General features: G+C 40.6%; 1 protein-coding gene across 1 annotated transcript in view; it reads right to left on the bottom strand.

Annotated features, from left to right (window-relative positions):
- The window catches only part of NCKAP1L (NCK associated protein 1 like), a 1,717,783-nt gene that overhangs the window by 1,504,385 nt on the left and 196,578 nt on the right, over positions 1-16,820 (bottom strand). The window contains exon 6 of the mRNA XM_086964598.1: positions 14,864-14,954. Within this exon, the coding sequence (XP_086820724.1) occupies positions 14,864-14,954 (91 nt within the window). The remainder of the gene's footprint in view (positions 1-14,863; positions 14,955-16,820) is intronic.

The following is a 16,820-nucleotide window of genomic DNA, read 5'->3' as shown; positions in this document are numbered from 1 at the left end:
TGGAGCCAATGGGTGCCTACGCCAAAAGATGATTCAGAAAAGGGGGTGGTGATGAACAGAGTGTCTGAATTAAGCAGACCACTCTTACCCAGTCCAAAGATCAGGGCTTGATCCATCACAGTTTTTTAGCTCACTGCACCATCCCAGCTCTGAACTTGGCTATATGCAAATTAGTCTGACCCTGGCCCAGTGCATCATGGGAACAGGGCAGACCAAACTACCAAGCCAATTCTTGTACTGGGAAGGAAACAAGCTACCGGGGACCGGTTTCTGGCATTTCTGCCGTCTTCGGCCCGGCTTGCTTGCACCATCAGGATTCAAGCAAGCCGGGCCGAAGAAGGCTGAAATGCCAGAAACCGGTCCCCGGTAGCTTGTCTCCTTTCTGGTGAAGAATTGGCTTGGTAGTTTAGTCTGCCCTGTTCCCATGATGCACTGGGCCAGGGACAGACTGATTTGCATATAGCCAGGTTCTGAGCTGGGATGGTGCAGTGAGATAAATAACGGTGATGGATCAAGCCCTGATCTTTGGACTGGGTAAGAGTGGTCTGCTTAATTCAGACACTCTGTTCATCACCACCCCCCTTTTCTGAATCGTTTTTGGCCACTATAGGTGTGGCAGGGTATACTCAGACATGAGTCCCTTTCTCACTGCACCATCAGGATTCAAGCAAGCCGGGCCGAAGAAGGCTGAAATACCAGAAACCGGTCCCCGGTAGCTTGTCTCCTTTCTGGTGAAGAATTGGCTTGGTAGTTTAGTCTGCCCTGTTCCCATGATGCACTGGGCCAGGGACAGACTGATTTGCATATAGCCAGGTTCTGAGCTGGGATGGTGCAGTGAGATAAATAACGGTGATGGATCAAGCCCTGATCTTTGGACTGGGTAAGAGTGGTCTGCTTAATTCAGACACTCTGTTCATCACCACCCCCCTTTTCTGAATCGTTTTTGGCCACTATAGGTGTGGCAGGGTATACTCAGACATGAGTCCCTTTCTCACTGCACCATCAGGATTCAAGCAAGCCGGGCCGAAGAAGGCTGAAATGCCAGAAACCGGTCCCCGGTAACTTGTCTCCTTTCTGGTGAAGAATTGGCTTGGTAGTTTAGTCTGCCCTGTTCCCATGATGCACTGGGCGAGGGACAGACTGATTTGCATATAGCCAGGTTCTGAGCTGGGATGGTGCAATGAGATAAATAACGGTGATGGATCAAGCCCTGATCTTTGGACTGGGTAAGAGTGGTCTGCTTAATTCAGACACTCTGTTCATCACCACCCCCCTTTTCTGAATCGTTTTTGGCCACTATAGGTGTGGCAGAGTATACTCAGACATGAATCCCTTTCTCACTGCACCATCAGGATTCAAGCAAGCCGGGCCAAAGAAGGCTGAAATGCCAGAAACCGGTCCCCGGTAGCTTGTCTCCTTTCTGGTGAAGAATTGGCTTGGTAGTTTAGTCTGCCCTGTTCCCATGATGCACTGGGCCAGGGACAGACTGATTTACATATAGCCAGGTTCTGAGCTGGGATGGTGCAGTGAGATAAATAACGGTGATGGATCAAGCCCTGATCTTTGGACTGGGTAAGAGTGGTCTGCTTAATTCAGACACTCTGTTCATCACCACCCCTCTTTTCTGAATCGTTTTTGGCCACTATAGGTGTGGCAGGGTATACTCAGACATGAGTCCCTTTCTCACTGCACCATCAGGATTCAAGCAAGCCGGGCCGAAGAAGGCTGAAATGCCAGAAACCGGTCCCCGGTAGCTTGTCTCCTTTCTGGTGAAGAATTGGCTTGGTAGTTTAGTCTGCCCTGTTCCCATGATGCACTGGGCCAGGGACAGACTGATTTGCATATAGCCAGGTTCTGAGCTGGGATGGTGCAATGAGATAAATAACGGTGATGGATCAAGCCCTGATCTTTGGACTGGGTAAGAGTGGTCTGCTTAATTCAGACACTCTGTTCATCACCACCCCCCTTTTCTGAATCGTTTTTGGCCACTATAGGTGTGGCAGAGTATACTCAGACATGAATCCCTTTCTCACTGCACCATCAGGATTCAAGCAAGCCGGGCCGAAGAAGGCTGAAATGCCAGAAACCGGTCCCCGGTAGCTTGTCTCCTTTCTGGTGAAGAATTGGCTTGGTAGTTTAGTCTGCCCTGTTCCCATGATGCACTGGGCCAGGGACAGACTGATTTACATATAGCCAGGTTCTGAGCTGGGATGGTGCAGTGAGATAAATAACGGTGATGGATCAAGCCCTGATCTTTGGACTGGGTAAGAGTGGTCTGCTTAATTCAGACACTCTGTTCATCACCACCCCTCTTTTCTGAATCGTTTTTGGCCACTATAGGTGTGGCAGGGTATACTCAGACATGAGTCCCTTTCTCACTGCACCATCAGGATTCAAGCAAGCCGGGCCGAAGAAGGCTGAAATGCCAGAAACCGGTCCCCGGTAGTTTGTCTCCTTTCTGGGGAAGAATTGGCTTGGTAGTTTAGTCTGCCCTGTTCCCATGATGCACTGGGCCAGGGACAGACTGATTTGCATATAGCCAGGTTCTGAGCTGGGATGGTGCAATGAGATAAACAACGGTGATGGATCAAGCCCTGATCTTTGGACTGGGTAAGAGTAGTCTGCTTAATTCAGACACTCTGTTCATCACCACCCCCCTTTTCTGAATCGTTTTTGGCCACTATAGGTGTGGCAGGGTATACTCAGACATGAGTCCCTTTCTCACTGCACCATCAGGATTCAAGCAAGCCGGGCCGAAGAAGGTTGAAATGCCAGAAACCGGTCCCCGGTAGCTTGTCTCCTTTCTGGTGAAGAATTGGCTTGGTTGTTTAGTCTGCCCTCTTCCGATGATGCACTGGGCCAGGGAGAGACTGATTTGCATATAGCCAGGTTCTGAGCTGGGATGGTGCAGTGAGATAAATAACGGTGATTGATCAAGCCCTGGTCTTTGGACTGGGTAAGAGTGGTCTGCTTAATTCAGACACTCTGTTCATCACCACCCCCCTTTTCTAAATCGTTTTTGGCCACTATAGGTGTGGCAGGGTATACTCAGACATGAGTCCCTTTCTCACTGCACCATCAGGATTCAAGCAAGCCGGGCCGAAGAAGGCTGAAATGCCAGAAACCGGTCCCCGGTAGCTTGTCTCCTTTCTGGTGAAGAATTTGCTTGGTAGTTTAGTCTGCCCTGTTCCCATGATGCACTGGGCCAGGGACAGACTGATTTGCATATAGCCAGGTTCTGAGCTGGGATGGTGCAGTGAGATAAATAACGGTGATGGATCAAGCCCTGATCTTTGGACTGGGTAAGAGTGGTCTGCTTAATTCAGACACTCTGTTCATCACCACCCCCCTTTTCTGAATCGTTTTTGGCCACTATAGGTGTGGCAGGGTATACTCAGACATGAGTCCCTTTCTCACTGCACCATCAGGATTCAAGCAAGCTGGGCCGAAGAAGGCTGAAATGCCAGAAACCGGTCCCCGGTAGCTTGTCTCCTTTCTGGTGAAGAATTGGCTTGGTAGTTTAGTCTGCCCTGTTCCCATGATGCACTGGGCCAGGGAGAGACTGATTTGCATATAGCCAGGTTCTGAGCTGGGATGGTGCAGTGAGATAAATAACGGTGATGGATCAAGCCCTGATCTTTGGACTGGGTAAGAGTGGTCTGCTTAATTCAGACACTCTGTTCATCACCACCCCCCTTTTCTGAATACGCCAAAAGATGGCATAAGATCCAGAGAGGAGAACCCAAAAGCCTAAACTACCATCTATGGAAAGAGATGGAAAGCAAGAGCAACAGTACGGCTGTGTTATATCTTAAGCACTCCTTAAACTCCCTGTGCCTACAAGAAGCCTGGAAACTCAGTGGATCTCACAATATCTTTAAACAGCTCATTAACAAATCAGTCAGCTCTATGTCGCTAACCGAAGACGCGTGACCTTTATGGATGGCCCAAAGTGCAGTCTTTGTTAACTACCTCTTTTCCATCTACCTGCCTCCATAATGTGATTGCAGTCCTAGCAGCCATAAGACACCCCTTCTGCAGGCCTTGATGTACCTTTATGAATGTTATGTATGTGATTGTATATAATTGTAACGAGTGAGTCTGAGAGTTAGTGTGATTCTAGTGGATGATTCTGGGAGTGTGTGGGACTTGGATGTTTGCATCCCGCTTGATTCAAATTATGGTTTAAGCTAAAACCACAAACACAACCGCTTTTCTCTCCACCCTATATGTGATGTTGAGTCTAAATTAATGTATATTTTTCTAAGTATTTATATGAATCCTTTATATGAATTTAACAAATAACAAATAAACTACATATATTAAAAAAAAAGGTCAATCAACTTTGTGTGATGTATAATTGGCTCTGATATGTATTTTCATGTCACCACTCACTTAATTGTTAGGATCCCCATGGGACCTTGAAATATACCCTGGCAGGTTAACTGGAAAATATTGCCTACATTTTACATTTTTAATACTTTGCTTTACTTTTTCTTTGGATTACGTTCCTATTAAGAAACAATTACATTCTTTGTCTGCATTTCTTTGGTTCACCATGTCGGACCTTAAGAAAGTCTCTCACTTTAAAATTGGCTTTACTTTTGGAACCTAGTAAGATTACTTAAAAAAACAAGTTGGAAATATACTGTTTTCATTATGAACACTTGAATCGTGACCTTGTTTCCAAAATCGGGAACCGGTATACATGCATTTTGTAAAGTTTTTTTTAAAATTGTGACACGTGTATAAGTAAGGGAGTATGCTAGTTTAGAACGTTACTAAGCCTCACTCCCTCATTCTTTAATGTAAATGTTCTTACTTTAAAAAAATATATAAATTAAAGTTACCTACATGTAGCTCTCTGATATGCATTCATCCGTCTGGCTCCAATGTGCTCTATCTGCTCAACTAAGAGACGCTGAACAAATTCATGGAAAGGGAGAATATACTGCTGTTACCATGTGTCTATGAGCATAATGTGGGATTATCACCTAAAAATGTTGTATTGCTTCATCTTACATCTTGGGGTAAAGTTAAATAAATTGGTTTAAATGAGTAACATCAGGTTTTTTTATTTTTATTTATTGAAAGAGATTTATGTTAAAATAATGGTATTCTATTCTTAAATGGATTATTAAGATTATTTCAGTTACAAAATAAATGTCATTTGCATTTCTTTGGTGTGCAAAAGATTGTCACAAACTTTCCAACGTACTACCCATAAACCATGTGCAATCTGATTTTGTAATATTATAGTTTAAATGTATACCTTGTGAATCCCGACCCTTTTTATATATATTTTTTACAGGCATCGTGCAAAACTATTAATTTGGTTTCAAACTAATACTCAGGTTTTTTTTTAAGCTTAAATATTAACATGCTTGCCCATCCAGAGCCCCTAAACGTCCTGCACCCCATCTCAAAAACATCATGTTTAATCTGTTAATTTTATATTGTTATTAAGTAAATACTCAAGTATTTTTTTAAAACATGTATTAACACACGTACCTACCCACTGCCCCTATACCTTCAAGATCCCATTCCAGTATTTTTTTTAATTTAACAGGCATCATGCAGAACTATCAATTTAATATGAAACTAATACTCAGGTTTTTTTTATGATACCTGAATATTAACATGCTTAGACATCCAATAGCCCCTAAACCTATTGCACCTCGTCCTGCTTTATCTGTAAACAGCAGCCTGTCCCGACGTTGTCCGGGTATGAATTGCTGCCGGCCAGTAGTATATTGTTTTGTAGGATTTCGTTTTCATAGCATTTCTTATCTGTGACAGGCCTGTGAAACGCTCCGATTCACAGTGCACTGCTGATGCACTTAAGAGTGCGCGTTCAGTAGTGTGTGAACTCGAGTTTCCCTACTTTAATTTTCCTTGCAATATTATATAGCGCGAACTCGACAACATGGCATGAGCACAATTTACATTACAGAAGAACACATTAATTTGTGGTAGGCACGGGGAGACAAAGCGATTTACCTGGAATCACAGGATGTTGAGCTCATGCCGAGATTCAAACGTAGCTCCCCAGCTCCAAAGTTCGCAATTCTAGAACTTGTGGCGGGAGGTGTGTCAAAAATTGTATGTCGGTGCTGGCCATCAATGAGAGAGACCTGTGCATTTTTCAAATGGGTGGTGAAAAAATTTGAGTATGTTGCTGGAGAGGTGGGCTGCCATGCCACCAATCTACTTACCGGGGGTGGGTAAACACCCATTATTCCGCAATTTTCTTCCCGCATACCATCACTCCGCATACTTTCATTACGAAAGTACCATGACTCCGCAATGCCATTATAACGCATGGCATTACATTTTATATGCTTTTACCACGCGTACATTTACAACGAAATTCGTTGTAAATGCATGAATGGTAAAAGCATGTGTTTTTTAATGTTTGGATAAGGTAAGTATGGGTATAGGGGAATATGTTTTGGGGTACTGAGGTATATGCTTTGGGGTGTTTGGGTATTTTAAGGGTTCAGATATAGTTTTGGGTTATGGGGTACAGGGGTAGTTTTAGGGTTTAGGGATAGGTATGGGTTTTGGGGTACAGGGGTATTTTTAGGGTTCAGGGCTAGGTTTGGGTTTTGGGGTATAGGGGTATTTTTAGGGTTCAGGGGTAGGTTTGGGTTTTGGGGTACAGGGGTATTTTAAGGGTTCAGGGCTAGGTTTGGGTTTTAGGGTACAGGGGTATTTTTAGGGTCCAGGGCTAGGTTTGGGTTTTGGGGTACAGGGGTATTTTAGGGTTCAGGGGTAGGTTTGGGTTTTGGGGTACAGGGTTATTTTCAGGGTTCAGGGCTAGGTTTGGGTTTTGGGGTACAGGGATATTTTTAAGGTTCAGGGGTAGGTTTGGGTTTTGGGGTACAGGGGTATTTTAAGGGTTCAGGGCTAAGTTTGGGTTTTGTGGTACAGGGGTATTTTAGGGTTCAGGGGCAGGTTTGGGTTTTGGGGTACAGTGGTATTTTTAGGGTTCAGGGCTAGGTTTGTGTTATGGGGTACAGGGGTATTTTTAGGGTTCAGGGGTAGGTTTGGGTTTTGAGGTACAGGGGGGTTTATAGGTCTCAGGGCTATGTTTGGGATTTGGAGGACAGGGGTATTTTTAGGGTTTAGGGATAAATTTGGGGTTTGGGGTACAGGGTATATTTATAGGGTTAAGATGGGTTAGTGTTTAAGGGTGTTGGGGTATTTTAAGGAGTAAGGGTGGGTTATGATTATGGGGTGCAGGGGTATTTAAAGGGAGCAGGGTGGGATTAGTATACAATATGAGACATGGCATGAAGGGCGGAACGTACCACACGCCCCCAGCGTTTGTCACGCCCCCAGCACACGCCCACAGCACAACACAGACACGCCCACAAGGGACTACTTTGCTGGCACGGTTCTTTTACCTTTTAAATGTATATGGTGGGCGTCTCCATAGCCTATGTCCTTCTGCTGCAACTGCCCTTTCCAACGCTGTATTGGGTGTTGTGATTGGTGCTGTGGTTCCTGAGGTTACCCGCCTCAAAGGTTTGGGCTCTCTCTTTATTGTATCAGTATGGATTATAAATTATTAAATAATTACTCAGGTTTTTATTTATGTTTAAAAATGCACGAATATTTACACATTTACCCACCCACTGCCCCTATACCTTCTGCACCCGTCACGGTATTTTTTAAATTAATTTAATAGGCATCATGCAGACCTATTCATATGGTTTCAAATTAATACTCAGTTTTTTTTTTAAATACCCGAATATTAACATGCTTACTCACCCAATAGCCCCAAAACCTACTACACCCAGTCCTGAAAGTATACTGCTTAATCTGGTAATTATAAATTATTAAATTAATAGTCAGGTATTTATTTAAGTTTAAAAATACCCGAGTATTAATACACTTACCCACCCACTGCCCCTATACCTTCTGCTTCCTGTCCTGGTATTTTTCTTTTTTCTTTAATAGACATCATGCAGACCTATTTATTTGGTATCAAATGAATACTTAGGTTCTTTTTTTTAAATACCTGAATATTAACATGCTTACCCAACCAATAGCCCCAAAACCTACTACATCCATTCCTGAAAGCATACTAAATAATCTGTTCATTATTAATTATAATAATGAATACTCAGGTATTTATTTATGTTTATAAATACCCGCGTATTAACACACTTACCCACCTACTTTCCCTATACCTTATGCACCCGTCCCGGTCTTTTTTCTTTTCTTTAATAGGCATCATGCAGATCTATTTATTTGGTATCAAATTAATATTCAGGTTCTATTTATTTAAAACAACTGAATATTAACATATTTACCCATCCATAGACCCTAAAGTTCCTACACCCCGTCCTGAAAGTTTACTGCTTAACCTGTCCATTATAAATTGTTTTTGAATTAATACTCAGATATTTTACAAACAAACATGAGTATTAACATACATACCCATCCACTGTCCCGACAGCTTCTGCATCCCGTTCTTTTTTTTTTTTTAACATACATCATGCAGAGCTATTTATTTCAAATTAATATTCAGGTTCTTTTTTAAATTACGTGAATATTAACATGTTTACCTACCAATAGCTCCTAAACCTCCTGTGCCTCGTCCTGAAAGTTTTACTGATTAATCCCTTGATTATAAATTGTTATTAAATTAATACCCACTTTTTTTTTAAATACCTGAATATCAACATTGTAATAAAAGAAGAAAAGACTTCCAGGAAGCAAATTGAATTGAACAAGAAAGGAGAGCCTTTATTTGCGAAGCTTGCAGGTTAAGCGTAAGTTCTTGAATGCCAGTCAACTGCTCGGCAACTCTACATCTGCAACGCATCTCCGTTTGAACATCAACACACAACACGCGACTCTCACACGCGACACAGACTCGCATGCATACATCAACATTCAAGAAACAACATACCAGCCCGCGGCACCAACTTACATATACACCACACGCACACATACACGCGACAATTCACATTCAAATCATAACTCGATATTTGTTGTTATGAATGACGCGCATGAGCACACGCGCGTCATCACTAACAACAACCACACACTACACACCTCCCTCCCTTTTTTTTTTTTTTTAAGACAGAACAAAATCATTGAATTTTGAAGGAATTCTCCGACATCTTGAACTCCTCAATAATTCTTGTGAATCACCTTCAGTGGTGGCAGTAGATAATTCACTGTCAGTAGTAGCGGTAGAAAGCTCAGATGACTTTGAGTCATTAACATCAACATCCAGATATTCATTGAATGAATCATCTTCATCCAAAACCGTATTTGATGAAACATTTCCGTGAAATTCCTTTCTACTATTATATCTTGAGACTCTGCTGAAATGCCATACGCTACCATCAGTTACTCTCACAGCGTTCCTGAACACTTCAACAACTTTAACAGGATCAGACCACTTTGCCAACCCTTTATGTACATAACTGCCTTTCTTCAACCTCACTAAATCACCAACGTGTACAGGTACACAACTCCTTGTTCTCTCCCTTGATAATTCTTCTTTCATCTTCTCCTTATAAACGTTAACTTTCCTGCGAATCTCCTCAAAATCCACCTCAGCAAAATCAATACGGTTACTATCCTTATTCTTTAACCACCAAGGAACTAAATTAGTGCTAGGTTTACGCCCTCTTAACATTTCAAAAGGAGACAGCAAGGTAATAGCATTGGGGGTAGTTCTATAAGATAGTAACATGGACTGTAAAGCCTTGTTCCAGCACAATCCACCTTTGACAGCTAGTTGGATAGCTTCCTTGATAACTCTATTGAATCTTTCTATTTGACCATTGGCCTCAGGATGGAATACTGCTATCCTTCTGTGGAAAATGCCACATCTACTAAAATACTTTTCCATTTGTCTACTAACAAATTGTGGACCATTATCCGTCACAACTTCCTGGGGAATACCCTCCCTGCAGAAAATTTCATCCATAAACTGTATTATAGCATCACTAGTCACTTCTTTGACTGTTTTTATCTCTGGCCATTTTGAAAAGTAATCTATAAGTACTATGCCAAACGAATGTTGTTGTGGTAAAACACTGAATGGACCAATTATGTCAATCCCAATCTTATTCCATGGTGATGTCGGTAAACTGACAGGTTGTGGTATACTGGGCAAAGCTTTGGCCGTTTTGTCACTGTTAGTACACAAATCACACAATTTCACTTGTTGTTCAACAAAATAATCTATACCCGGCCACCAGAAATTATTCTTCAACCGTCTTCTAGTAACCGATATCCCAAAATGCCCAACATGAGCTAAATCCAAAAACTTTTTCCTGAGACCGAAAGGTGGAATAAATTTATCATTCCTCAACAGTATCCCATTTTCTATGGTTAATTCATCCTTAATCATATGATAACTCATTAAACCACCTGTAAAGTTTTTCCCTTCAGGCCAACCATTCAACACATATTCCTTCACCTTTGTGAGTTCTAAATCTTTGTTCATTTCTTCATTCCATGTTTCCTCCTCAACTATTGAACTTTCACCAAACACTAAATTAACGTCATTATAAACACATGCTACTTCACATTCATCTTTATCAATTACATCAGTATCTCTGCATGGTAATGGAAGCCTTGACATACAATCTGCATGAACATTCGATTTCCCAGGAATATATTCTAAAGAATATTGGAAATTTTGCAACCTTGATGATAATCTGGCTAACCTTGAAGAAAGAGTGCGTCCTCCACCCGGTGACAATATATGTACTAAAGGCTTGTGATCAGTTTTTATAGTGAATTTCGTTCCCCATAAGAAAGGTCTGAAATGTTCAGCACCCCAAACACATGCCAGGAGTTCTCTTTCAATCACCGAATAATGACGTTCAGTCTCTCTCAATGTTCTTTAGGCATATGAAACAATCCATTCTTTACCCCACTCCTCTTGAATCAACACAGCACCCAAACCACAATTACTTGCATCTACTGTCACTATACACTTCTTGCCAATTACAAATGGTTTAAGACAAGGTGCTTTGGTAATCATTGACTTCACAGCATTGAAAGTTCCTGTCATAGTTTCTGTCCACTCAAATTTTGCATTTTTCTTTAAAAGCATCCTGAAAGGTTCAATTACGCTCGCATAGTTCTGGATAAATTTTGAATAGAATTCAACAAGACCTAAAAATGCAACTAACTGTTCCTTGTTCTGAGGAATAGGGGCTTTGCTGATGTTTTCCAAATGTGAGTTTTTAGGTCTGATGCCATTAGCACTAATACAATGTCCAAGATATTCTACTTCATCTCTCCTAAATTTACATTTGGATGCACGTAATGTTAGCCCCTTCTTGGCCAAGGCGTTTAATACTTTAAATAGATGGTTGTCATGTTCAATTATGTCTTTCCCAAAAACTAAAATGTCATCTTGGAATGCGATCGCCCCAGTTAAACCTTCCAGTGTCTCTTTCATTAGCCTTTGAAAAACTGCAGCTGCACTTGCTAATCCAAAAGGCATCCTGCAAAATCTATATAACCCTTCAGGAGTTATAAAGGCAGTTAAGTCCTTTGAGTCTTCATGTAAGACAACTTGATGATACGCACTTGCTAGATCTAAGCATGAAAATTTTTTTGCATTGTTAAGCGTAGATACCATTTCGTGTAGATTGGGCAAAGGATGTGAGTCTACACAAATTGCATTGTTTAAACTGCGCAAATCTATACATACACGAAGATCTCCCCCAGATTTGATCGAAATTACGATGGGAGAAACCCATGGAGACGATTCAATGGGTTCTATGATGTTCTTTTTGCACATGTCATCAAGAATTTCTTTCAACTTTTCTCTGTAAGAAAGAGGTACATTCCTCACTTTATGGCGGACAGGTATAGCATTTGCATGTACTTTTATTCGATGTTCAAACCCCTTATATTTGCCTAGAACATCACAAAATAAATTGGGAAATGCTTCTTTAATTTTTGAGATCAAATCTCCTCCAGTTTCACCATGTACAGATTCATTTGATCCAGAGTCAATTGCATAAACAGGTGGATCAGCACTGGGATCAAGTTTCATACCTAGTTGATCAGCATGTGGCCAACTCAATAATGAATCACCAGATTCTGTTATATACACCTTCCCATGTGCAGAGTAGTTTTTAAATTTCAGTTCAGCAACAAAATATCCAATGAGTTGCAATTTATGTCCTGTATATCCACTTGGTGTGACATCTGGTGGTAATAGTTTGATATCGGACCAGTTAGATTTGAACAAGATATTAGGTAAGACTGTGTACCATGAGCAAGAGTCAACAAATACTTTGGTAGAGACTCCATTAATGGTGATTAAACACGAAGGAAATTTCTTTACTTTTTGTTCTTTAGTTATACACATTATGGTATTCACATTAAATTCACAATCACTTGAATTCTCTTGTTCCTGTTCTTGCACTAAACTGACTTTCCTTGGTGCTGATCTGCAAACTTTTGAAAAATGCCCCTTTTTTTCACATCTTGAACACACTTTGTCTAAAGTTGGGCACAATCTTGAATTTCCCAAATGAAGATTACTTCCACATCTGAAACAGTACATATTATAAGTTCTTGTATCTGGTTTCTGCCACATATTCACTCTCTGATCAGATCTTTGCCATGTATTCATTCTCTGATCAGGTTTCTGCCATCTATTCTTGTATTCATTTTTATACTGGTTATCATTCCTTGTATTGGTGTATTTCCCATATTTCCCTGAATCTTTAAATCTCTCACTTTCCTTGTTTACAATTGAAACATCAGATTTACTACTATTCTGTGAACGTATTTCATCTACAAATTTTTCTGAGTGCTCTATTGATTTCGCAATTTCAATTGCTGCATTTAAAGTCATGTCTGAAGTTGTCCATAGCCTTTGTTGTATTTTCTTGTTGTTTGTACACATGAGGATCTGGTCTCTTAAAACCTGGTCATAGTTAATATGTTCAAAATCACAAGTTACCGCCAATGCTCTCAATGCAGATACATAGTTGTCTATAGATTCATCTGCTTGTTGTTTTCTTGAGTAAAATTTAAATCTTTCCATAACCATATTGATTTTTTTTCCATACCTAATGGCTAATTGTCTGGTAGCAATTTGGTATACATTTAAATTAGAGGTGTCACTTAATGGAGGAAGACTTTTGAATTCTTTGAGAGCTATTCCACCAAGACAATGCTTCAATAAAGCTAGTTTCCTTTCTGCTTCACACTCACCTTCCTCTAAAACTTCAACATACGCTAAAAACATAGTTTCCCAAATGTCCCATTCAATAGGAGGATCACCTTTGCTAGCTAAAAATAAGGGAGGAGGTTGAATTCCAGTCATGGTTATTTAAACAAGGGATTTAAAAGTTAAAAGAATAATTATTTATAATAACTTGTGACTCACAACAGTGTGTGCGAATCACAGATGTCACTTACTGTCAATATCACCTTGTAAATGCCTCTCTCCTTGTAAATTCCAGTTGTTACTGATCCACGATGAGCTGAATAATAAAGTATTCGTTTTTTTTTTCTTTCAAGAAATAACCAATGAAACGAGCTCTTAGTAATCCATATATTGTGATCCAATCAGAAGCGCTGAAAACCATCCAATAAGAAATGCTGGTGCGAAATCTCCCAAAAGTTGCAGCCAATGAAAACGATTTAATGTAAAAAAAATGAAAATCCTTGAAAAATATATTCGTTGCACGCGTAAATACGTGTTCCCGTTCGTCGCCAGTGTAATAAAAGAAGAAAAGACTTCCAGGAAGCAAATTGAATTGAACAAGAAAGGAGAGCCTTTATTTGCGAAGCTTGCAGGTTAAGCGTAAGTTCTTGAATGCCAGTCAACTGCTCGGCAACTCTACATCTGCAACGCATCTCCGTTTGAACATCAACACACAACACGCGACTCTCACACGCGACACAGACTCGCATGCATACATCAACATTCAAGAAACAACATACCAGCCCGCTGCACCAACTTACATATACACCACACGCACACATACACGCGACAATTCACATTCAAATCATAACTCGATATTTGTTGTTATGAATGACGCGCATGAGCACACGCGCGTCATCACTAACAACAACCACACACTACAAACATACTTACCCACACATAGCCCCTAAAACTTCTGCATCTCAGATTGTAAATACACTGTTTAATCTGGTTATTCCGTCCTGTTTTATAGTGTAACGCTGCCATCTAGTGTTCAAAATGCATGGTAAAGTCTTGCGAAAAGACTAGCGTGGAAATAGTCTAATCGAAGTATAAAATGTGTGTGGTGAATGTACGGAGTACAGGCTGTTTCCCAGGAAATAAATACTTTCTGCATGGTGTCACAGCATACACAGAACATTAGTTATCAATGATCTGTTAAATTCAAACACGTAATAGAATTCTTAAGTAATACCATAACTAATTCAAGGAAAGAATTCATGGCAATGGCAAATAAATCACTAATCTCTGGATATTAAATAATTTTGCTTGGAAGATTTAAGTAGTGCAGCAACATTTCCGTTTCTACAAAACTATTTTTACTTGCTGCAAGTTATTAATGGCAAGAGCTTGAAGTATTCGTTTACCTGGTATTTTTTTTATAAATATATTCGGATAAAACTCCTCTAACATCAAAAAACACCTGAACGTTTCTCTCATAAACATTTCTATATTCTGCTTTACATTCCTTTGTCATGAAGATAGTAATCAAATATGCCACTAATCATTTTTGCTATCTAATGTGTAAACATGAGTGAATGACATTCATGACTCTTGAGGTGCTGTTATGGTAAGAAAGGCTGCTTTGCTCAGAACTTAATTTCAGCACAGTAATCTCTCCCTCCCCAACTCCAGGTACACATAACTCACCTTTGTATGCGGTCCAAACTCCTCACTTAACTTTTTCAGTGGATTATCGTATTCCAGGACCATCTGTCCCAACCTGGGAAAGCTTGACTCACTAAAATAGAACACCAAAAGTAGAGTATTAACAAGAACTGCTGCTATATCCTTTCATTCCTTTACAGGGTTTACGTCACATTATCTTATACATAACTAATACAAAGTAGCATTTTCAAGATTAGACAACATGGTGGACACCAAAGTATATCTGGTCATATTCGCAAGCATGATATTTTTGTATTTGCATTTTTTCTGTTCGCAGCCATCTCAGTATAAGGCACTGTGTATAGAACACCATTTGGACAAAACAACTGCAATAGGTAGAGGCAACACGTAAATGGAGGTAAGTAGAACATTGTAACAGAATATGATAAATGCTAGTCAGGGGTTAAGTTACATATATTCTGAAGAAGCACGTTGAGTTTGAGGGCTGCTTGGAGGGTGTTAATGGTAGTGGGTGCTCAAATACTAATAAGGTATAGAGGCAATACAAAATTGTGTAGGGGGTGCTAAGATAAAGTTTGTTAAGTCATGGTAATTGTTGGCGTTGAGGAAGATAGCTTATGAGATGTAAAACTATTTATTTATAACGTTTTATATAGCGCGAACACGACCCACAAGGGTATTGGAGCGCTTTACAATATACAGTTATTAAACGTTAGATGGTTGAGGTAGTATACATGCATTCGGTATTCTCCATTCAGTACAATAGAGATAGATAGTAATATATGGATAGCATAGGTGTCTGGTAATCAATAAAGAATGATCCACACACTGCTACTAGACATAAAGAGGTTGAGTTAGCATATGTACACTCGGTAATCGTCAATCAATACAGGAGAGGTAGGCAGAAATAATTGGGTAGCATAGGTGACTTGTAGTCGACTTAGCTTTAAAGTATCAGGAGGTGAGTTTGTTCATTAGAAGCATTTTTTTACTTCTTTTTTGAAGGAGGTAAATGAAGGGATTCCATGAATCTCTTGTGGTAGGGAGTTCCAAATCTTCGGTGCGATCCCTGAGAAAGCTCTGAAACCAGTTCTCTTTTCATGGACGGATTGTGGTTTTAGTAGTAGGGATCTCACACTTTACAATTGCCGGCATCCTCCAAAATGCTCTAGCTTTAGTGCTAAGTAACTGGGGATATTGTATGCAGAGCTTTGTGGGCCATGCAGGTGATCTTTAGGTGTATTCTTGCCACGTAGGGCAGCCAGTTTAAACTAAGCTTTCAAGGTCAGAGAAATGTGGTTATTTCTTTTAGTTCCTGAGACCAGTCCGGCCTCAGCGTTAAGCGATGCCCTCAGTGGGGCCAGCTTGTATTTGGGGAGACTGCATAGAGTGGTGCTTCAATAGTCCAATCTTGGTAACACTAGGGCTTGTACCGCCATTTTTAAGTTGCTCTGTGGTAGAAAGGGTTTAAGCTTCCTTAGTATACTCATTTGGTGATTGGCTTCCTTGGTGGCATTAGTGATTTGCGCCTGCATGTTCAGGTGTTTCTCTATGTGACTCCCAAGGAGTTAGCAGAGTCGATGATGTGGGGAGCCCAGTCAAAGGAAGTTAGATGTTTCAACCATACATCTATCTTGGGTGTGTGGTTGGGTGGGGAGATGAGAAGGAATTCAGTTTTTTTTGGTGTTGAGCATGAAGTGGTTGCAGGCGAGCCAGCTTTGAGTATTCTGTAGAAAAGCATTGAGGGAGATGAAGTAATCTGGTCCATGTACCGGTGATATAGAATGTTCGCAGAGGTCAATGCATTTGCCAGGGTCTCCATGAGTAAATTAAAAAGAATGGGTGAGAGTATTGATCCCTGTGGAACCCCAATGGTGACCATGAGGGTTGAGAGAGTGAATGCTTCAACTTGATTCTTTGTGTTCTGTTATTTAGGAAGGAGGTGAACCATTGTAACACTGGACCAATAAGGCCCATC

The sequence above is a fragment of the Lissotriton vulgaris genome, chromosome 1_1 (genome assembly GCF_964263255.1).
Source record: "Lissotriton vulgaris chromosome 1_1, aLisVul1.2, whole genome shotgun sequence".
NCBI classification, from domain to species: domain Eukaryota; kingdom Metazoa; phylum Chordata; class Amphibia; order Caudata; family Salamandridae; genus Lissotriton; species Lissotriton vulgaris.
The sequence above is the reverse complement of the archived record's forward strand: the minus strand, read 5'-3'. Positions and strand labels throughout refer to the sequence as shown.